General features: G+C 44.5%; 1 protein-coding gene across 1 annotated transcript; it reads right to left on the bottom strand.

Annotated features, from left to right (window-relative positions):
* Positions 1-5,958: 5,958 nt before the first annotated feature.
* On the bottom strand, positions 5,959-22,635 carry DRGX (dorsal root ganglia homeobox; the record flags this gene model as incomplete). Its single annotated transcript, XM_080621083.1, has 6 exons — positions 5,959-6,224; positions 16,361-16,473; positions 16,810-16,982; positions 19,573-19,674; positions 19,853-19,950; positions 22,602-22,635. The coding sequence occupies 6 exons, from the start codon at positions 22,633-22,635 to the stop codon at positions 5,959-5,961; spliced, it is 786 nt and encodes a 261-aa protein (XP_080477209.1).
* Positions 22,636-23,808: the final 1,173 nt, after the last annotated feature.

Here is a 23,808-nt window from a genome sequence, read left to right as displayed (position 1 = left end):
AATTTCTGAAGCAGGAGAACTGAAAGGTAAACCGGTTTAGCTGACAAAGCAAACGCAATTTAATTAGAAATTAAAAGTTTTCTCCTGGCCTTGACCAGTCCCAAGGACCAGCATTTTAGACTGATTGTGTCTGGGCTGCCTTCTGGTAGCTGCTCTCGGGGTGCATTCTCTGACTATACTATCCAAGGTCTCCCAGCCAGGGCTGAAGGGCGCTGCTTACAATACACAGGAGCACCAGAATAGACCTAGGCAGCTAAAATGCTGTAGAAGTCCAGGCCATCCATGGGGCAGAAGATGGGTAGATTGTGAAGGATGACATAGTTACAGATGTCCACCTGTATACAGCATTCCTCTGGCTTGTGCTGCGGCTTAGAAAGCAGGGCAGTAGCAGTCACACTGCTGTTAGACCAGCCCAGGCATTTCTTCTGTACGGAGCTGTCATAGTCTCAGGTGCTCCAGGGGACTGTAAGGTGACTTAGGTAAACTGTTAACTGTCTGAGACCAGAAACAACTCCAATGCTGTAAGGCACCTTCCATGCCCATCAACACAGAACTGGGGGGGAGGGGGCATTAGGTCTGAAAGTGATTCAGACTGCATAAAAGAGCCACCTTTTGTTGTTTTGCATGTGAGAACTCTTCTTGGCTAAAACAACACAGGTGGTGGTGGGGTTTATCCTTCTCTGCTTCATGTTATGAATATTTACAACAGTATTGCAAAACCACTGACTGCAGAAGAAGCCATCAAAGTTAAATACTGGAAAAGTTATGCAGGACAATTCTTTAAATCCTGGTCAGTTTTAACTAAGATGAGTTTGCTACAGAAGACTTTTCACAGCTCCAAAAAACGATGCTCAAACTTCCAAGACAGCAGACCAGCACATACTTGTCTTGTGTCAGAGAGCTTAGGGCAGGCCACAAGGACATTGTGGTTGTATTATTAAAATATTGTTGACACATCACTCCCAAATAAGGCTGGATTTGCTATATGCCAATGAAATTTTAATTCTCAGGGGCCAGATCTATGTAATGGCTTCTTTGGTTTTGATCAGTAAAAGATCATATTTTGTGGTAATATGGTCACCTGAAGTCAATATTTTACTACAGTGCAAAGGAAGTTTTTAACTGGAAAGAATAAAGCAGTGTTTATTGTACTCTACTGCTCTTTTATTTACGGTGGGGGTGTCAAACTCTTCAGTGGCGAGGTCTGAATTATGTACTCAGAGCTTGGGTATCAATTCAGGGCTTCTCACTTCCTCTGCTTCACACACTGCTTCCACCGCACAAACAGACAAGCACAACAGGATCTTTATCGAATAACAGCTCTTTTAGAGGGAGAATCTGCCACAGCAGCACACCACAAGCATTTCATCTCCATCCCCTGCTCCCTTGTGGTCCACCAGCAGCAAACGACTTCCTCCCACACGTGGCTTCTTTCTGCTGCAGGGAAGCAGAAAGCCTAAGCATGCAGCAGAAGCAGACTTCCCAGAGACACAGCCCTACTGGCAAGCTCTTCTCCCTGGCATTGACATGGGATGGGGGAGACCTCTCAGAGGAGCAGAGAAGGTCACTAAGGGCAGCAACCTGTGGGGAACACTGAGGGAAGGGCACCAACTGCAGGAGGGAAGAGTTTAATGGTATACCAAGATCTTTTCCTGCATGCACATGGCCTTCAGCATCACTGTAAATAATACTCTTAATAAAGAGCCAATTAGCCTAACAATCTCATTACTATCCAGCATGCAGTGCAGAAAGGACTAGCCTACAGCGTAACTGAGCAAAGGCGCATCCTCAGCTCTGCATTTCCTGCTATAATGATGTAGGCATAAGGAGACCTAAATAGATGTGCACAAGATAAAAAGCATGGAGAGCTGAGAGAATGGCATGCGACCTTATAAAGAAGGTGCCATGGCCTGGTGCTTTGCATTAACCCTCGTTAACAAAACACAGACTAATGCGCTGCAATAACCCTGCACATACAACTTGAGCACCAACTCCCAGCTGACTGTGCCTGGTGCTGGGCTCAGCACTGGGGTAGGGATGTGCCCAGAGCCAGAGGGGCTGGGGCATGGGAGTAGAACAAGCTGAGAATCAGCACCAGAGCTGAAAGCGGGACCCCAAGCTTTCTGCAGAGCTGTGAGTGAGGATGTTGGGAGATGGCCTGCGAAGGGAAGGTGGGGGATGAGGGGAAATCTGGCCATTGTGGGTGGCTGCGATTTCTTGAGAAAAGAGCCTGGGATGGGAGATGCTTTGCCAAAATCATGCAAGTGTCATATGCATAGAGTCCATTCATGCTATGTGTGGCTCCTGCTAGTATGGAAATTCACAGGGAATGGGATCTAGTGACAACGGTAAGCTGTTAAACAAAATATCTTTGTCTTACATCCCTCCCTCAAACCTTGGGCTTCCATCTTTCCTTCACAGACCTGAAAAAAATATCACACAGGCTGATTTTGGAATAGCTCACATGTAAATCATCCCCTTGGGCTTGAGCCTCTCATGCTGGGGTTCAGCCTGAGTGAATTTTTATAGCCAAGTTATAAACTTTTAAATGCCAGACTTAATCAAAGCTACTGAGATGGTCATTAGAGGAGGGGTTTAAGTGGCATAACCTTGATATATGATAGTACAGAAAGAAGGCAGGTGGCTTATCCATGGTGGACGGTCTATCTGGAAGGGAGCAGGGTCTGGTGGCTAGAAGCAGGCATGACAGATACACAGATCTCTTTGAGTTTTGCTCTTGCCCTTGTGCTACTGCTCAGTGACCTCAAGCAAGTTCCCTTGGGCTGTGCTGCCCTGAGCAAACTGGTCTCAGATGAAAACCTGAGAGGAAAATGTGGCTCACCATGCCCTGGGTTCCCCAACATGCTAATGAGAATGTATATGCGTACCTGCCTCTCCTGGGGATGTCACAAGGATTGTTGGCAACATAGCCTAGGCTTTAACCTGCCATTGTGCAGACTCAGAATACTCAAATCTGAAAGCTTCATTTATGGCTGACTTAAAGCAACCATCCACAAAATCATACTGAATAATTATAATCACAAACACATCAGACACTGAAGACTCAAAATGACTTTGCACTCAAGCTTACAGGGAACTAATGCTGCTTTGCTCCTTAACAGGAGATTTCGAAAAACTTTGAGCCCCCTTGACTTTGCAAGTTGAGGGACACCCAGCAGGTTCCAGCTGTGAATCTGAGAGTATCCCCGACTTCGCAACATCTTTGTGGTCTAAGCAGAACTGGGCAGTCATCAATGTGAGAGCAGATGCTTGGACAGATAAATTGATCTGAATGAAAACAGTACAGGAACTTTCAGGGTCTTCTTTCTAAATTTATTCAAGTATTAAATAAACAGAAACTACAGCATGCATCAGATACTTTTCTTTGTTGTACAACAAAACTACGGACTTGTTTGTATTTGCAGTGTTTCCAGCAACATCAGGCAGACTTGTCGATGTTATCCAGTTTTGCACAGTCACTAGAGTGTCGCATCATGAATTATTAAATCAGTGCTTCGTGGTAATACATAATTTCTTATCAATTATTCATGCTAATGTGTGTGTAGTTTACTTAATTGTGTTATTGACGATCAAAAGTAATTTCCTGAAAATCCTCAAGGACAGAAAATTTAATCAGCGTAACTACTTTTCAGATGCAATGCTGTTAAGTATTCTTAATTTGCTCAACAATTCACTTATTTATGTACCTTTCTGGAGGAAATACGAGTTTAATCAAACAATTAGATTGAAGAGTTAGTGTGCAGAAGGGCTGAAGTTCAACTGAATGCAAGGTAATTATGTTGAAATAAAGTTGGTCCTGCCTCTTTGGAGTGGAAATTCTGTTTTAATCTTTTTTTGAACAGGGGGCACAAAAATATTATGATACGGAAGATCACTAGAAAAACAGTGATTCTCTCTTCTCCAACCACTCCTCACAACAAAACACACAGCCATCTATTTTATTTTGATGGAAGAAAAAGGTTGCTGCTCCTATTAAAACTAAGCCATAATTTGCAGCCAGAGAAGCCACCTCCACCAGGGTGGAGTTTAGCAGAGCAGCTACTGAAGCTGGAACACAAAGGCGGATCACAGACAACTGCATGTTCTCCTTTGCAATTAGGACAGTTCAGGATTGTTAAAAGAAACACATGGTATGGCAAGAGGAAAGAAAAATTACTCCATTTGATGAAAGTGGGCCCTGTCAGACTTTATCTCATACTTGGATCCAAGGACAGACCCAGCAATGCCTTCATGGCTTGTGTCTAGAAGACACAAATCCCACCCTGGGAGGAGTGCCTGGTACCCTTCACTCCTGGAGCAATGAAGGTGCTTAGTGCTGCCAAACCACCCCCTGAAGATTAGGGCTTGCACCTTCTGAATGGGTGCTGACACCAAGCCCTACCTCAGGAGAAGGAAGGTGTGCACCAAGAGTATTGGAGGGTCCTGCAAGCACCACAGAAGTTCTGTAAAATTCATGGGATGAGATCGCGGGGGGAGAAAATTTTGCTGCCAATCTTACTCCGGACTGCTTTTCCAAGCACATTCCCAAGCTCAGATCCTGTGAGAAGCCAAACACAACCCCATGTAAAAGCATGTGCTCAGCACATTGCAGAAAGTCCTCAGTACAACATGGGGGATCAGAGCTGACAGGAATCCTTCCAGTAGCCTCCAGGTTTCTTGGTCAAGTTTCAAAGCAGTGTTTTCACCCTGTTCTTCAGCAACATCTTGTGGACAAGACTAAGGAGTCTGCAAAAGGCACCTGAGAAAAGCAAGTCTATGTCACTAAGTTTGAATTTGCATGTGCATTTCACATGGAAAAAATGATGTGGGGCATCCCATATCAAAATGTCTGCTCTAGAGCATAAGACCTTAGTCTGCTTTGCTTTGGGGAATTTTGAGTCAGAGATAAGACTGCATTTCCTGAGGCATCAATTTCTCCTTTGCACTGTGCCCATTTGGTTATAATTAAGACATTTTCATATCAGATTCATTACAACAAGCCTTCAGTGAATGGAATAGTCTGATTTTGGATGCCATAAAGGAATATCCTTCCAAGCTTTATTTCCTCTTTATTGAAAACAAAACATGCAAGGACATATTCGCAGTGTTGCAATGCAGGATTATTTTGTTTTCTAGTCTTTCTCTCCAAGAGAATGATGCTAAAATACCCCCAGCTTTGTGCAGATTTAGACACAACTGCACTCTCCATTAAATACCATTGTTATCATTTGAAGCTATGATTTCTGCTCTGGAGTCATGTCTTTTATGTCTAACCCAGGGAATGGCAAGAGTAACAGACTAATGTTCACATACAGACTAGTGCAAGGATTTTATTCACAGGTAAACTGATCTCAGCAATCTCCCAGTAATCTACTCCATGGAAAGTTTCATTTTCAGGGGAAAAAACAGAGAAGGAAAAAATCATGAAGACGTTCGTTTTATTTTCTGCTTCTCTTACACCTGGCTTGCCTGGAATAGATTGGGTTGAAGTCAAATGGCATCAGAAAACAGCAGGCCAAATTGGCATATACCTACAGATTCCTTCATCTCTGCTGTGCACGGTGGGGTAAATGATACCTGGATGCCTCTCCTGCCCCGGACCTCGCATCTGGAAGTGCTGCCCTGCTGCCAGCCTTCTATCTCATGCAGGATAGGAAGCCGAGATGTGCAGGAGCAAGCCAGGATCCTGGGTGTTTCTGTGTCCCTGGGATGTGGAGCAGGGGAGCTAAAACAGTTTCACAAACCTTTCCAAACACAGATAGTGCCAATAAATCAGGGGAAGGAACCTACAGCAGCGCAAGAGAAGCAAGAGTGCATGAAAGCGGCTGCATGGATTTGCTGGGTCCCTGGTGGCCCCATGATGTCCTGGTGGGGCACGGCCACACTGCAGTTCACCCCGTGGCAGAGCCCTGGCAGTGGGTCCCTGCCCTGAGCTGAGGGGCTGGCACCAGTGCGGTCTCATACGCTCTTCTCCCCTTCCATGTGCTCCTTGGCTGGAGGAGGCTGCTTGTCCTGGGTGCCCTCAGGGCCAGGTTTGGTGGGAGGAGTGGGGCTGCTGCTGGTGGCTGGCAGGAGGTTGGCAGACTGGAGCACAGCCTCCGAGTGCTCCCGGGCCTTCATACGCAGTGCGGCCACGCTGGCGGTGCGGTTGCTTTGGCAGCCATAGGTGGGCAGGAAGGAGAGGCCCATGGGGTCTGGAACGCAGCATGAGCACAGTGGGCTCCCTGGGGAGGAAGGAGACAGCACCATCACTGATGGGGAAGCTCTGACTGTTCCCTCCATGGTCAATATGGAGAGGGCAGAGATGGGGTTGGGGTCTCAAATGGCAAGAACTCCCTCCCCTGTGGACCTTTAGTGGGTACATAGGTGTTCTCTGGATCAGGACTAGAAAAGACAGATCCTGTTCTGTGAAGGATCTTACACTGAGAGTCATCCAGGGTGACAAGCAGAGTAAGTGAGGCCAAGCAGAGTCAGAAATGAACAATGAAGTTTAGATCACACATGAGATTTGCCCACAAGCAAGGCTGAGCTTGTCCCCTGCTCTCACACCAAGCTGCTGCTCTGTGGCTACCATCAGCCCTATGCTGGAGGTGTCCCCTCCCCTAGACCTGCACACTCAGGCCTTATCAATCTGGGCAGTTGCATATGTTGGGTCCCATCACCCATCTACACTTGAAAGATTACTGCAAAGGAAAAGGTGAAAATATTCTGGTTATTATGCAGGAACTAATGACCTTCTCCTGTATCACTGTAAGGTGAGATAGGCTTTTCCTTGGCTGGCCTCTGTCAACTACTGGCATCATGTCTACATGGAAGAGTCTGAGTCTGTTCTACCTCCACCCACCCAGTGTCTGTGCTGCTTACACCTCAAAAAGAACAGCTTCCAGAAGTGGGCCAAGGCCACCTAAAGCTGGTGCTGTGGACATGGCTTAAGAGTCCCATCAGGAGAGAAGAGCCAGACTATCTGTACCCTGTCATATGAGGAACATGGTCTGTTCCAAGCGGGTAATAAAACACTAGAGAGAGGGTAAAAGCAGTAGTCTTCTCCCTTTAAGCCAAAAGGGTCCCCTGCAACCCACCGATAGAGATAGTCCTCACTCCACCAGCTATTTTCCTGAGCTAGATCACTACAGGCTCTTCCTCTGGCTTATCTTTGATAACACTGGGATTTGGGCCAGTTACCAAACAAGCACACCTGGAAATATAGGTTGCCCACTGGCAGGACATGCAGTCCATCCAAAAGACCATCCTGTACCTAGCTTATATGCATCTATTGAATGAGGAGGAATGTATCAGAGGAGCAAGGAGGGAAGACAGGGTGAGATGGCTGAGCTACTACTTTGATTTGCTCTCTGGTAAGAAATGTTGTGACACCACTTTTCCAGGAGTCTCAGAGGCCACACAAACTCCACATCCTCTTCTACCCCTGGCAGAAGCCCATCCTGTGCTGATAACACTACCTCCCAACAAGAAACAGGCCGGCTGTGCACATCCTGACACAGTGCAATGTGTTCCTCTGATCTTTCCAAGCCAAGGACTCGCTTTAATTTCTGCAGTTAATATTTGAGTTAAATGGCTCATGACTAAGTGATGGGACTAATAACCTGCCGGGAGCAGGTAGTCTTTCTTTTACACTTCTGCTCATGGTAGCAACGGGTCAGCACCCATCTGCTAGGGATGAAGACAGACAGTTGTTTGTTTTTAGGATGTTGGCAAGACTTCTCCACAGCAATTGTCAGAGATTAGCAGCTTGCAGGTAATATTCAGGAAAAAGTATCCTTTCCTTTTTAAAAACCAGAATCTGCAAAGGACAAGTTATTAATGTAACTGGGAAATCTTTTCTCTTGTAATACTCCTCTGACAGAGCATATGATCAGCAGGCCAACATTTCCATGGGCCCAGGCATTCAAGTGTTATCACACAAGCAAGTTTCAGCACTTGACTAAAATCCTTCATTTTTTGCTTTAGCACGAGGAAGCTCAATCTCTGTCTGCTTTAATCAGCTGAGAAGGAAGGTTTATAACAAAATCCACTCAGCAACACAACTTACAGATTTTGCCACCACCAGCCACACTCATAAAGTCATTTTTGCTCTGTTGAACTTCAACCCCTTCAGTCGTACTGGACAGCCACTGCTTTACCAAGGAGGAGGAGAGGAAGGTCCTCACTTCAGAGTCCATACAGTTTGCAGCAGGTCTTTCACTGCAGAAGCCACAAAGTCTTTTTTCTGTCACTACTGCTAAGCCCCACTAACTTAAGGTTCAGATATGAAACACAGGGTATGGAGGCCTGCCTGTACTTCAGCTCTTTGCACTGCTGCTTTCTAACGAAAACTGAGGGAGACTTTCAAAAGTGGTTGTTCAGCTCCCAGACTGAGGGAAGGGCTGACCCATCTGCAGTACCTAATATGGAGCCAAGCCCAGACATTGTCTGCTTAGTGGGAGGTGGGGAGAAGTGGAAAAGTGTTTTATTTTTTTTAAAAGAGCAGGAATCAGCTCCATCTTCTAAGAATAATTTTCATTCCACTGTTAGGGGTAAAATATCTATCACTATTCTGTACCAATCTAAGATCTTCGATTAATAATTAGACCTGATATTACCTAGTGGCTCTGCAACCTGAGAGTGCAGTTACCTGTGGTGGAAACTAGGCTACCTCTAGAAATAATTCACCCATAAACCATTCCTTTCATTTCTCTGAGTTCACACTTGCAAACAACAGCTCACACATGAAAAAAAAAGGTAAAGTAACAAGTGTTATTTGTTCCAGGGTCCAGCTAGAATACGGGAGAGTAGGATTTAGCCCTACCTTAATGTAGCTTGTAAAGAATGTTGAATCTATCTTACAATTGCCTCTGCCTGCAGGTAGTAAGTCCAGAGAAACCTATCAGGTTTCGCTGGCACAAAAGCCAAGAAAAGCTCAGAAGCCCAAGATCTCCACCTGCCCATCAGTCAGCCTATGATGGACAGCAATGTGACTTTCACCAAGAAAAAGGCATCCACATATAGCAGATGTCAGTGGTTTTTTACATCTTGTTGCAGTATCTCTAAGTCCACAATGGAGAAGGAAGGAATTGTTCCTACTTATTTCAGATTCTCAGAGGAGTTTAGGCACCTAGCTCCCATCAAAATCAGTGAGGGTTAAGCCATTAGCCCTAGATCTTGCTCCAGCTTCCACTGACATCTACGACAGTCTGATATTACTTTAATGGGATTTAGATCAAGTTGCTACAATATAGACAGGGTACCATTTTCTTTCTTTCAGGAACTTACTTGCCTCCTGTACACAAAATTAAAATACACAATTAGATTTCCATTAACTTACAGCAAATTCTGCTGAATTGATCTGAACCTCCTTGTATTCCTATATGAGATCATACTTTAAATGCTCAGCCTGAACATAAATACTTAATGTAATAAATACAGTCTGAAATATTTGATCCACTTGGCAGTTTAATTGATCTACTACAGAGACTGACAGGAAAAATTAAATTAGTTCTATCTTGTCTCTGCCAACATCACATTTGAATTGTAACGATATTTCATCTGCGATTTTGGTTGTGGACCCTTTTCTGCAGTTCCAAGGTTCAGTTTTAGCTCAGGAGAGTGGGGTGGAAGCTGGGCCCATATTGATACACAAGTATTTGAAATATGTATTTTGCATTTCGACTCTATAATTTAAAGAATTTAATAGATAGCCCTTCCAAAAGGCAAAATCCCAGTCCCTTTCCTCCTTCAGTACTTGTGCATATCAGCATTTGATGTGGACAGCTGAACAGCAGTCTGACAAGGAGGGAAGCAAAGAAAAATTCCCATTTAAAATCCTCACTTGTCAATGAATGCTGTTTAGTTTTCAGAGAAAATATTATGCTTGATTTAAGTATTTTTTTCTTCTAATAGCAGTCACATTGGTTTGCTTGCACTTTAAATCCTAATAAACCTGAAATCATTTTCACAAGAGGTGGAAGGTCAACAACCTCAAGTTCATAGTGTCATTTACCAGTGAGAGCTCATTCATAAAGAGCTCCATCTTGCTCTCTATATGTGACACCAGCACTCTGTCTATTAAAGCCTGAGGCACAAGCAGAAAAAACAAAAGTGGCTTTATCCAAACTTCTCGAGTTCTGAATCAGGAGGTTAAGAAGATCAAGGCATGAATTTAAAGTCTGAAATGGAGAGGTACCAGACGCTCCTAGTATATTCAGGGTAGCCTCAAGGCTGTTTAAGTTGTGCTAGATGATTTCTCCTTCTAGTGCTTAAGCTGGTTAAGTGTGAAAGGCATCCTGTGCCACCCAGAGGCTGGAAAAGCACTTCAGAGCTGACAGCAGCGTCCAAATGTTTTAATTTCACATCTCCTTGTCTTGTGAACCCCATATGTCCAATGCAAACAACAAAGAGCTGACAATGTGGCTCTGTTGCTCTAGCAAGAGCCTTTTTGTATAAATAACTTGACACTGGAACTGGAGGGTTTAATCCTCCTTTATTTGTGCCATTAGTACTGTTCCAAATAATTCAACAAATAAATTCAGATCCAGAACTTTGCCTGTTTGGTCAGGAAAGCTGGCAACAAAGCCAAACAGTTAGGAAAACAGAACCAGTCCTTTGAATACTTTCAGTTCTGCAGCCATTTACCACTCTTCCCTTCCACATCAAAAACATAATCTGACCCTAACTACTACTGACATGTGTCACTGCGAGAGGGGTCAATAGGAACCCCTGCCCAGCTAAGGTCCACTACCTTAATCAGGATTTGTCCTGGAGGAACATGGCAGCACCCATTTCCTTCCCATTGCTCTTAAGACTCTTGGTATCTGCATATTCCCTAATATTTGTGTTAAAGACCAAAAAAATGTACCTGCAAGGTAGGGCAATGCTAGAGTTCAGGACCTGTGATACAGGAATCAAAGTAATTTGATCAAAGTCTGTGCATTTGCAGCAAACTAAAGAAATGTTTTAAATTCTCTGAAGTCACAGTAGCAGGTAAACTACAGAAAATGCCAAACAGAGCCCACTTGATACATTTGCTATATTACATGAGAAAAGTCAGTCAGTCCATAATCAAGAATGATAGAGACAATAAAAATACCAAGGGTTTTCATTCTTGTTACCCAGTCTTTTTGGAAAGCAGTGGTGCTTCTATCCAGTAAATACCAGTTCAGGTAAGGTAGGTCCTTGAACACTTTTTTCTCAGCCTTGGCAATGGAAATTGCCCAATGGAGTCAGGCAAACTTTCTTCATCTTTCTATAACAGAAATTGAGATGTAATGGATGGGCAGTTCTAGTTGTGCTTTTTTTCCTGGATACTGCAATTAAGCCTCCCTATTCTGAACAACAGCAACCACATCAGCAACAAACCGTAAAAGAGCCTAATCAATGGTGCCCTGAAATATCCACTTTGATGTGCATAATGCAGTCCTGCTTCTCTATCAGTGGTGTGGAGGTGCCATGAAAACCAACTGAGCTATAACTTTCACAGAGCAGAGCTGTGGGTGAATTATGAAAGTAATTCCCTGGCAAGTGTAATTATTTCTCTCCTCATACACTTCACTCATCACAGGGGCAGGGGAAATTTCAGTGGAATATAACAGACACTCTCTTGGCCTCAGCCAGCAGAATGGTGGAACATTTCCGCTAAACAGCGGAGATTCTTGTTTACACCCATTAATAAGATCTTCTACATTAATGAATTGCATTCATGCTGTCATCCATTAAGAAGCTACTTTGAGGTCTTTCTCTGCACAAAACTCCAGCTTCTCCCGATGACTCTATTGTTATACAGCCCATAAATAAAACAAGTATTTTCCCTTCATATTTGAGGTCTGCAATTAAATCTGCTAAATGGACTGCAGATGCATAGTTTACAGTAAATGATTCATCTTGGAAGATCATGGAAATGTCGAAGTCACCACAATGAAGTAGCATAGTTGTCAAATTAGGACAATTTCAAAGAATAACAAACACCAGAATTCTCATCGATGTAAGACAACCTTCTCCTTGACTGTGGCCAGTGGTAAAGAGCTAAAACCCTGATGGAAGAAAGCCTGTATTCCACAGAAATTATGATCTTATTCTAATTTATCAAATGAGAAATTGTATTTCCTGAAAGAACGGTATGTAGTGAGATGATATGGTAGCTAGCAGATGCTTGCTACTAAGTACAGCCTCCAATATGCTAAACTTCCGAGATGGAAAGGACTCACTTAAGGAAAAGAGAAGTTCTATTGTATTACTGATGAGACAATATTTGATAGAAACAAAGAAAAACTGTCCAGTGGTAATATACTGTTCTCTGGAACAGTCAATGCTCTGAATTACAGTTCTGATCGTTATTGTATAGCTGGCCTGCTTTCCTCACAGGACTTCACACTATTTGTGGTGGCAATACCAGCCGTTTGAAGAGAAAAAGAAAATATCTCAGTTTCAGAGGCAGCAGGATTCATTTGTCATAGTGCTTAGGGAGGGCAGCTTTCTTCTCATTCATCAGAGCAGACCTAGTCCTATGCTCCAACAACATCTTCCCTTTACCTAGAAGTGGCGCATGTGGGATTCAGATGCGCGTTGCCTGTTGAAGAGTTTCACAGCCACACAAAGCATGAAGCAAACCTACAGTGCACTGCACAGTCCTTTCAAAAACAAAGTTGCAAGTTCAGTCCCTACACCATGCTAGGCTGTCCTGAGATTTCTTGTCTCTACTAGACCAACTTCATCATCAACTATTATATCTTTATACTACAAATTAGATTCAGGAACCATGTGCCCTAGACACTTTATGCAGCACTGGAAATCTGGGTCTGGAGCCAAGCAATCAAAGTCAGAGAAGGAGAAAGAGAATTATTAGTTTCTTTACAGAAGACAGAGAACTCTCAGGTGGCAGAATAAAAACGGGCCCTGAGAGCATAAAATAATTATTAATTAGTTACATCACCATCATCACTTGTTATTCACTGTATTGATTTTAATTGTCTCCTTCTAAAGCATCAGTCAAATATTACTCACCGACACCAACACAGTCTTGGCTCACAAGCCAAACAAAGCACATCTTGTCTCCTCAAAAGAACAGGAAAACAACCTAGACTTCCCAGTAGCATCTGATGTACTGAGAGTGCTCATTCTTCTGCAGGCAGCTTTTACGGCCTTACTGAAGAGTATGATTCCCTTTACTGGCCAGGACTACTCTCCCAATGGTGGGAATACATATCAATTTATGGGATCAACATAGAGGGGCTGCATTTAATTTGACATTTATAAAGAAGAAAGTGGGATCATGCAGCCATTGTTAGTGAAATGATGCTTTGATTCTGGAGCAACCGGTTTGCTTTCAAAAGCAAAAAGAATTCCCAGTAGTTTCAAAGCACAGTCAACACTAGAGAGGTACCAGAAAGAGCTCTTGATCATTTCACTTTTTGATAAAACTTGTGAAATCTTGGAAAACCTTACTACTTGCTGAATTTCTCCTTATCCAATCAATCCAGAAACCAAACAGCTCAGAATTTTATGCCCTGTACTAAGTTAATGCCCTATACGAAGAGATTTCAGGTGGCATAAAATCCCTAGGCCCTCAGAATCACTGTGTCAGTCCTGTTGCCGTTTCTGCTGCAAAATGCAACTGGATTCTCAAGGGAGAAGCTTAGGTCTTTTCATTAAGACACATGAGGACACAGACTAATGCCCATCTAAAGGTAAAGTTAGTTCTTCTTTTACAGGCCTGAAATGCACAAATCACCTCCTAGCTCAAAGGGTGAAATGAGAAGGGAGAGTCAAACAAACTGAATTGAGCAAGACAAAGAAGGTCATATGAAGGTTCTGTGAACACTGTGTCCCTCCCTGTCTTTTCCTATCTTCCTTTCCACAACCGTTATTTCTTCTTCCAGACTGACATGTGAGCTTTGTTGTGCCCTTACATACATTGGTTTAGATGAACCATCATTCACCTCATGTTTCCAAACCAAAGATAAACAAAATGCAAATCAGGCCTGTGGTACTCTTGAATCTCTAGCAATCATTCTGTTCACCATTGACAATTAATGAAAGCAAAACTCAAAGTCTTTTGACTTTGAGCGAATTGCTCTTGGAAAAACAGGGAAAGAAGAACTTGTGGAGATGAGCCAAGGAAAGAGGAGACAATAGTACATATATAAATATCACAAGAAGGATGCTACAATTACTCGCTGCTTGTATAAATTAAGTTTGCTACCTTGTAGAACAAATTCTTCCTCTTTAGCCTGAAAGCCAAAATTTGACATTACTGAGACCTAGCTGCAGAAGAAAAAGATCTCACATCAAGGCAGCTTAGTCTACCAGCTCCTTGCAAGTATAACAAAATGCTGGCAGGCACAGGCAGCTCCACAAAGCTCCTGTTGGGTGGATATCCAGCTATGCAAATCTGAGCTGGATTTCTTAAAATAAAAATATGCAACATTATGGCAATCCTCGTGCATGTATCTGGAGATCTCTAGTACCAGGCAGGAAATATAAACCAGGCATCGCAGCAACTGCATATGTAGCTGACAACATTTATCAAGCAAATACACATGCATCTGATAATGAACCATCCCTTATACAAACGATAAAAAATCCATATTTACATTTGGAACGAATTTTTCAAGGACACTGCCTCTTAGCCTGGGCAACCAAATGACTAATAAGTATCTCTTTACTTATTCAGGATTCAGGAATAGGAATTTTTCTGCCCCTAGCTTGTAAAACTGCTATCAAGCAAAAAGGAGCAAATTATTAATTTCTCTATTTAGTGGCTGAGCTGTAAAACCACGGAAAAGAATGTCTGGAGGTCTTCCAAATAAATAAAACTTTAAAAACCCAAAACAAAAGCAAAAACAACAAAAAAAATCCCTCATGGATTATTTTTTTTCACGCATTTTTATTTCATTTTGCTTGGCCTTTGTATATTGCCATCATTACCATCAGGTGAGAACACCGTATTGATTCATTTAGGTTTGAAAATGCTTAGATGTAGATTTTAAGAAAAAAAAACCAAACCTTCTATCCGAAATTATTCACTGAACACACCCCATTTCCTCACCTTTCAACCGGCCCAGGACTGCATTTACCAATGAACAATCTTTTTGCCTGAATAATTTCTATTCCAGAGATACTGCTCCCGCATAGTGGAAGAAGCGGAAAGTCTCTGTGCTGAGACTTCAGTAGCCACAGGGAAGAGATCAAGAGGACTCACGCAGTCAAACAGCTGCTCTCTGCTTACAGGGTTTAAATTGACAGTCATCCTTTAAGTTTAAGGGTTCAGGTCACACCTGAGTTGCTTTTCTTGATTTAGAATCACAGGTCCCATACCTATCAAAATAGCAGTAGCTGTATGGTGACTCTGGCTTTAGCATTTTTTGGAAAGATGGAAGGGAAGAGGTAACAGGACAGAACACTGGACTTCATGCAAGAGTCAGCAGTTCCAAACATTTGCTTCAGAAATATACCTTGGCGATGCTGATTTAACTCGGAATACTCACAAAGAGCATGAGGTATGCCAGAGAACATGGTGAGAGGCATTAGAGGACATTTGTGTTCGTAGTGGAGGGTCTTAAACTGGGAAACTTTCCACACAAATTATTGCACTACATTGAGGCATAGAGTAAATGTATGTGCCACTTTGTGCTTGGCAGTGCTATAAGGCTTTACATCCTATAAATCTATAAATTGAATTCATCCTGCTTGCACCCTTAGTCTTATAAATTGTTAGACTAGGAACAGCTAATGGATCAGCTGGTGATTTATTTTTAAAAGATGCATACTCCTGCTTTTTGGGAACTCAAAAGGATATGGGCACTGGATGTACCCTTCCTGAAGCCTGGGTTCCAGGTAATAACGAATTACTTTGTATCCTTCCCCTGTCCCCATGCACATGCTTTATTGAAGTTCTCAGAGGGAACCTGCTGCTCGAGAACGGTCTGGTATTGTGCAGAGATGTACTGCAAAGGAAACCTCATGCAAAGAGCGGATGAGGCATCAGTAACAATGCCAGGTAATGTATAATGCAAAAGGATGTGTATAACTAATTTATTAGTATAAATTTGACTCTTAAAAAAAAAGAAAAAAAAAGCATATGCAAAGAAAACTATAAAGGAGTAAACCCTACTTGCCTTGCTCCTTGAGACAAACCTGGACCTCACTAAAATTAGCTGAGTAAAATGAAGGAGTTTCACCACAAATAATACTACAAGTTATAACAGACGTACTCCTGTACTTGCAGCAGCAGTCAGTTGCAAGTACTGCAAATCCTAACAGAAAGAAGGATCCATCATTTCCCAGAGGCTTCCCCACTGCCTCGAAGTGGGACCATGCTTGAAAAAGCCACTCTTTGAGCTTATCCCTGAAGTTAAACAAAGTCACTTACCTTTCAGAGAGGCGACATGGGATAAAGCTTGTGCATAAGTGGCTGTGTTGAGAAGAGTCCCCGGAAGGCAGGAAGGGAAGAAAGGTCCTGTAGGACCCACTGCTCGACTCAGGCTGGTGGAGAAAAGAACTTCCTTACAAAACCAGATCCAACTGCTTCCAAAGATAGCATTTGTCCATGCACAAGAACACATTGGTTTATCAGTGTCCTGACACTAGATGGGACCAAGCCTGGATAATATTAGTCTCCTACAGCCACCAGGTTCTCAGTACCTGCACAGGAAGCAGTGAGTTGCATGAGAGAGAGTTTATCTTCTCATGATTTGGGCTGAAGATGATACTGTCTAGAGTCAAGGCTTGGCAACAGGCAAGTCTGTATGCATGTACATACATATGTATGATGCACGCTTGCCCCAAAAAGAGGAAGTTGATAACACATAGTACTCTTACCTCTGCTGAATCTCCAGACTCTCTTTTTTATTCCTGGTTTGATCTGCTGGAGAAGGGGAATTCAAATTCCTCGCAGGAGGTGCCACCTCAGCCATTGTTTCCTTGGCGCCCTCTTGGTCGGAAGCACCCCTTTCTGTTTTCCTCCATTTAGCTCTCCGATTTTGGAACCACACCTGGAGCAGGAGAGAAATGGAGGCTGAATACCGTGTTTAACTAAATGCAAAGCAAGGAAGTTGTAAATTGTTGCTCTAGTGAATCAGTCATTTAGAAGTGTGGCTAAAACTTGCTTTTATTTTGTGTCTCTGTTGATGTTCTAGTTGAGCTTTAGAATTACATTTCTATCTGGAATATTTCTGTGTCTGGAAAACAAGCCAGGAATGTCTAAAGACATTTAAAAAGCATGTTAAAATTGAAAAAAAAAAAATAAGTGAGAGAGATTTCATGTAAATATGTCAGCAAAACACGTACATGTGTGCTTGTCTTTATGTACATGTTTAATTCTCACTGGTTTCTATGTTTTAACACATCTAAAAGCCTTTTGTATAGGGATGGGCTTAAATACATATCTAAGCACTCTGCTGAAATCATATATAACCCTTTAAAATGAGCTGCTGCTAGAATGGGAGAGGTCAGAAATTAAAAGGTACATAGTAGGCCATCTTATCCAGCCCATTTCCTGGAGAGGACTGATACTGGATGTTATTCCTCTGATGTATTTGTCCAGTCTGCATTTAGAGGACTCAAAAGGCAGTAGATACTAATTTTAGAAGATCATCCTGCAGCTTAATACACACCAGTTTCCAGAACTTTTTTCCCCTGTAATCCAATGCAAATATTCAAGTTCTTAATTTTATCCCCTGACTTTTAGTACAACACTTTTGGGTTTTTTTACATTTATCTTGAGGTTGATGCTCTGAAAGCACATTACTTGAGGTAGAAAATGCCAAGCCTCTCTCCAGGTCAGGAAATCCACATTTTAATACATGATTTCAAGAATAGGCAAGATTGTTATTATTATTATCCACCTCCTACAACTCCATTTTAGTTAGCTGCCTTTTAATTGCATGTATCAGCAAACAGTGAATAATGATTTTATCTATATTCTAAATTTAGAGCAGTTAAATGCAAAGCAAAATGCAGACACTTTCTTGTGTCTTAATTGAATGAAGGTCACAGCTATAACAACATTTAATTGAGCTATTTTTCATTATCATATTTTAATGACTTTGCACTGACAGTTCGCCTGCTTCTGAGGAAAGAGCATGATGAAGTCGTTTATTTCCCTATTTAGTTATTGTTTGACAACATCATCTTCGATTAAGACTCCGCTTTATAGCACATTAATCATATTTGAATGAGCAAGGGGTATAAATGTAAACATATCTCACATCCTCTGTGTTTCCCCACGTTCCTGCATGAAAGCAGGCTAAACAAATGCTTGCATCTATTGTCTGTTTGCATAATAGCCAACAACAAGGCTAAACACCAGTCCTCAGCAATCTAATTGTCACCACCCCTATCTCACCCTTGCACCTTTCAGGAAGAAGTTATGATCTTCCACTTCTGAATGCTCAATAATTGTCCCATTTATCTCAATTTGCAGTTCAGTCTTTAGGCACCAATAGCCGAAATGGCATTTTTTATTATTTTTTTAAGCCAGTACCTACAGTGCAATGGCAAAAGGAGATTTTCATTTCCAAATAATAATCAGTTTAATTTGCCCGCATATGACCAATGATTCATGTTCAGATTTAATAATCAGGATCGCATAATCTGATTATAGGAGAAATAATTTGTTTACAATCCCCAATCTACTGCGGTGAATTCCATTATCTCTCTTCAGCCATTGGGTTTTAAGAGATACTAACATGACCCTAGGGAACAAAACGCAAGCTATTATATTTCCTACAATTAGATCCTTGCATAGTCTTAACCCCGAGCACCTAAATAAAAAAAAAAAAAAAAAAAAAAAAAGAAAGAAAAAGAAAAAAAGAAGCATCGTGCAGAAAAGCTCCATAAATAAAATGAATTCATAATCGTGCTCAAAAAATGGTTTGCAGGTCTGTGGTGGATGCCTGCAGAGTTATAGGGATCCATCTCTGACAGCTGCGGGACTGCTGTTCTTAGCAGAGCTTGTAGACACACAAAGTTAATCCCTGCATATGGGAAAACAAACACCTGGATTTAAAAAAAATAAAATAAAAATTGGGGAGCAGGAAGGAAGGGGTGGAAGGAGAGTAATCATGGCCAATGGTGTTTATTGGATCATATTAAAGGTGAGGGAATTGCTCTGCAGGCTCTTTAGCTGTCTAAATTAAGTGTTGAGGAAGAAGGCGAAAGGGAGGAAAGTTGAAGAGGTTCAGGCAGATTTCTTCCTAGCAGCTGGGCTCCCTCCAATTGCCTAACCCCATTGCTCGACAGTGGTCATAGTTGCTTTGGAGAATCACGTCTCAGCTCTTTTCTCCACACACACCCCCTCCAAAAGCATGGAAATGGATGTGCATTGATGTAATTTAGTACCTTGGAGACGCGGACAAATTAGTGTAGAACATTATCACTAGTTAATTATGAATGACCGATTAATCAACCTAATCTAATATTCCACATTATGTTGATGTTATTAAAGTGCATCATGAAAATGACAGATCGTCTTCATTTGCGTTCTTTGGCCAAATGTGCACTCTGCAGTCATGATGTCAAAAAAAAAGATAAAGTTTGCCAGTTTGAATACCCGAGAGTTAAATAATTCCCCAGAATATTTACCTGCACCCTGGCTTCCGTCAGGTTGATTTTCATAGCCAGCTCTTCCCTAGTGAACACATCGGGGTAGTGGGTTTGAGCAAAAACGGCTTCCAGTGCCTCGAGCTGGTGGAGGGGAGAGGAGCAAACATATGTCAGGGGCAGGAACGCGAGATCTGCCGTCTCGGGTGGCATCTCTCCAGCGGCCCTGCAAGGGATGGGGAAAGTGGGGCCAGGCGGGGGGCCGGGGAGTGCGTGTGGCAGGCGGGGGGCAGGCCAGGGGCAGAGAAGAGCAGGCTCCTACCTGCTGCAGGGTGAAGGTGGTGCGGTTGCGGCGCTGCTTCCTTCGCAGGAACCCGTCGTCAAAGTCGCCAGCGGAGTGACCTCCGAAGGGGGCCGCGCCTGTGGACGGAGAGCAGCTTTAGGGGCAGCAGGGAGTGGAGCCGAAGTCCCCGCCGCGCCCTGGGGTGGGGGATGAAGGGCTGGAAGCCGGGGCCACTCCAACGGGACAGGTGGCTCGGAGACGTTCGGAAGAGGGACGAAGCAGGTGGGAAGTGCTGCCCCTCCCGAGCACCTCTGCCGGCCTCGGAAGCACCGCAGTGTGTGCCCCACCGGGTCGGGGTGCCGCCGCCCTGAGCTCATCCCGCCGCGGGTGAGGGAACACACCTGCCCTTTTCGGGATAGTTGTGTTTTAAAAGGAGGAAGAGACGAGGCTTTGACCTGGGCATAGTGACAGTTCCCTGAGCTCCTAGAAGCCCTGCCTGGCTGCGGGGAATCTAAAGGTTACTTCGCAGGAACCTCCTTTTCCCTGCTTGGAAGAAGTGGGATTGGGGCCGTTGACAGTTTTTTCCCCGCACTCCCACGCACACACGGCAGAGCCGCCACCCGTGTGTTCGCCCTCCTCACCGGAGGCGAATCGGGGTTCGTACCGCTCCGAGCACTGGGGGCGGCGACAGCGCTCAGAGCGCTCGGCCACGGCTGAACAGCTGGAACTCGGCAGCGGGGATGGAGCAGGGAACCCTGCCCTGCCCCGAAGGGGGTTTCGAGGGGCCCAGGGGGAGATTGGAGCACTGGGAATTTATCCCTGGTCGGAGGCCGGGGGAGGGCAGACGGCCCGCCGGGATGCAAACCGCGTGCAGTGGAGCAGTCCCCGGCCTTCTCGGCTCCCTCAGTTATATATCAGCGGTACCCTGGCTGAAATGTTTGCTCCCTCTCTGTTCACTGACAGATTAGGTTAAAAAAAACCAAACCAAACAAAAAAGCCAAACCTAAAACGAAACAAAACCAACCATAAACAACAGAACAGAAAAGTACCCAAACCCACAGGAGCGTGACTGAGTGTCTCCCGGGCCTTACCCGCAGACCTGCCCGGTGGGGAGAGGGCTTGGCCGGCCCCGCCGCGATGCACGGTGGCTGCGGAGCGCCACTGATCATGCAGCATCATTTGGAAGAGAAACACGGCCCCTAGCCCCCTCCTCGCACAGACAGACAGCTCGCTGTGGCCCTGGGAAATGCTCATCAGAGAATACAATACTGTCCCGGTATTGTATACAGTTCCCTTCGGCACCTCCAGGCCTCCCCGGGTGCTCAAACCCACCGAGAACAATGTCTGAAAAGGGCTTTTCTGTTGCCGCTTCTTCAGTTTGGTGATGATTGGGTGAGAGTTTTTTGGACGGCAGGGTGAGTATATATAGACTTTCTTTTACTTGGGATGCTCTGTTTCGTAGCCCCCTCCCGCCGCTTCCCAGGCCGGGGAAGCTGGGACCAGCGGCCAGGAGAGGCTGCAGGCTGCGCGGACCTCTCCCCGTCTCGGGCCGCCAAAACCAGGCACCGGCCCAAACCTGCCACCGGAGACATAAACAACCAAGCAAATACACAAACAAGAGCACATTCCCAAAGCTGTCTGCCGAAAACTAAGGAACAAAGCCGCCGTCGGTTTCACTGGCCGGGGGCAGAGCAGGCTGGCCGGGCACGGAGGGGCCCTGGCACGGCCCTACCCATCCCAGCTCTCCTCCCGGGCAGAGGACAACTTCGGGGAGAGTTTCCAGCCGGCGATGCGCAGCCCGGCTTGGGTCTGCTGGCCCTGGCGCAGCCTTGCTCAACGCGGGGATGCCCCTTCCCGGAGGAGGATGAAACCGCTGAACCACCTCTTCCTGGCAGCGCTACTGCGGGGAAAGCCCTTTGCTCTCCGGGTGATGCCGGTGCAAGGAGCGGGAGGGGCGAGCAGGGGGATTTTACGGGAACAACCCGCCCGGAGCTGAAGTTGCGCTGCCGAGGCTCCGGGGTTGTTCCCGCGCTACGAGCGCTGGCGGGAGAGAGCGGACCAGAGGGCTTTGGGCATATGGGAGGGCACCGGGAAATCCCGAAGGTGCCATATTTTTCAAAAACAAATAAAAGAACAAAACCAGATAAATAAACAGACCCCTCTGGTCAACAACACAAAGGAAAACATCCTCCCAAATAGTTATTTTCCACTTGCTTGCTTTTTTTTTTTCCCATAGTCGTGACGCCTCTTTCCCCATCCTCCCGCAGAATGTTTATAAAATAGCATTAAAGATTTATGCGGTCCCTTTGGCTGGAGGGAGGAGGCGTGACCACGTCCTGAAAGTGTCCCGATTACAGCCATGACACCAACATCTGTGCTGGGAGGGGAGAAAAGCATCTCTTTCGTAGCCCGAGGCTCAACTGCGGGATCGCTATCCACAGAGGGGAGGCAGGTGGCAAAATGATGGGGTGGGGGTGTAAAAAACGAGGCCTTTCCAACAGGAATCAAATTAAAGAAGAATAAAAATCATGCAATCCTTCTTTCCATCCTGTGACAAGAGGGGAAAGCTGGACGCGGGGAGGGGGGGATAGGGTTGTGGTTTCTCAAGGAGAAAGATGGTGTGCTTTTATATTTATCTGTCTCTATAGATCTGCGTCTTAGCACCTATCTGTGCCCCGATAGCCCTGGAACAAGTCAGACCACACTTTCTCCTTCAACCCCCAGTTCACCCACACACACCTCCAAGTTCATTTCTTGTACTTACACGTCTCTGTGCGACAACACTCACCCTCTAGCTGCGGGGGGCAGTGGAAATAGAACATGGCCCTGCGGCGGGAGGGACGCCCGCTGCCCGCCGCTGCGAGCCTGACGGCGGCTGGGGCCGGGGCCAGCCCTCGGGGTGCGGGGCTTCCACGCACTCCCCGCACCGACACACCAACACCAGCTCCCCGGCCGGGCACCGCCAAGGTGTTTCCTGCAGACCTGAGAACAGAGGGAGGGAAGAGAACAGAATAGGTGAATAACCAGACGAAAGCACCCAGAGAAACTCATTGATAATCTTAGGTCCCGTCCCAGAGGAAGCAGCGAAAGTGGTGTCTAACCCTGTGCTACGAGCTGAAAAAGCCAAAGGCGGAAAACTCCGTGGTAGGTGCACGGCAGTCAGAATTAGTAAAACTTTGTTGCTTCTGTTTGTTTTTCTTACTTTTTCCCTTTGTTTTTTTCCCTAATAGCAGATTCTCTCTCTCTTGTTTATCTATCTATCTATGCACCTATCCATCCATTAATACATTTATTCGTATCTATTTATCTATCTATCTAATTATCTCAGATATTTCTTTCCGGAGCAAATAATTACATTAAAAAAAAAAATAAAAGCAGCACCGTTAAAAAAAAAAAAAAAATATTCTGCCTAAATGAAACAGCAATAAAACCTAGAAGTGTTCTCGTTAAAGCATCCAGCACACTGGGAGCTGTGTTCAGGTTGGAATCCATGTCCTCGGCAAGGAAAAAGAATAAAATATCAGATTTATATGCAGTCATATAAAAAAATCCAGAAGGCAAATAAAAATAGTAATCCATACCTAAACCGAAGTAAAAATCACCAGTAAGGTCTGGGGGGTATTTTGCACTGGAGTAAGGCGCTGTGAGTTGTTGGCTGCAGAGACAGAAGGGCTCTGTGGAGTTCTGGAAGTGGCCAGATGTCTTTATATCTGTCTACAGCATGCTCTGCCTCTCAGCACTTGCCTTTATAATCTCACGCATAATTGGCCTTAATCTGATTATTTCCAGCGCTGTCTACAGTGAGTAACTTGGATAGGTCTATTGGGCCCTACAAATGGCCCACGTGGTGTGCAGAGCAGGGGAAAAAAAAAAAAAAAAAAAAAAAAAATCCCGTCATTTCTCAGCAAACACCAGGAATGTGAACGGCAGCACCAAAATCCCATTATTTCCTGAGCCTTGGCTCTCCGGGGCTCAGCGGCCCCCGGCAGGTCCCC

Source organism: Psittacula echo (assembly GCF_963264785.1).
Source record: "Psittacula echo genome assembly, chromosome: 6".
Lineage (NCBI taxonomy): Eukaryota > Metazoa > Chordata > Aves > Psittaciformes > Psittacidae > Psittacula > Psittacula echo.
The sequence above is the reverse complement of the archived record's forward strand: the minus strand, read 5'-3'. Positions and strand labels throughout refer to the sequence as shown.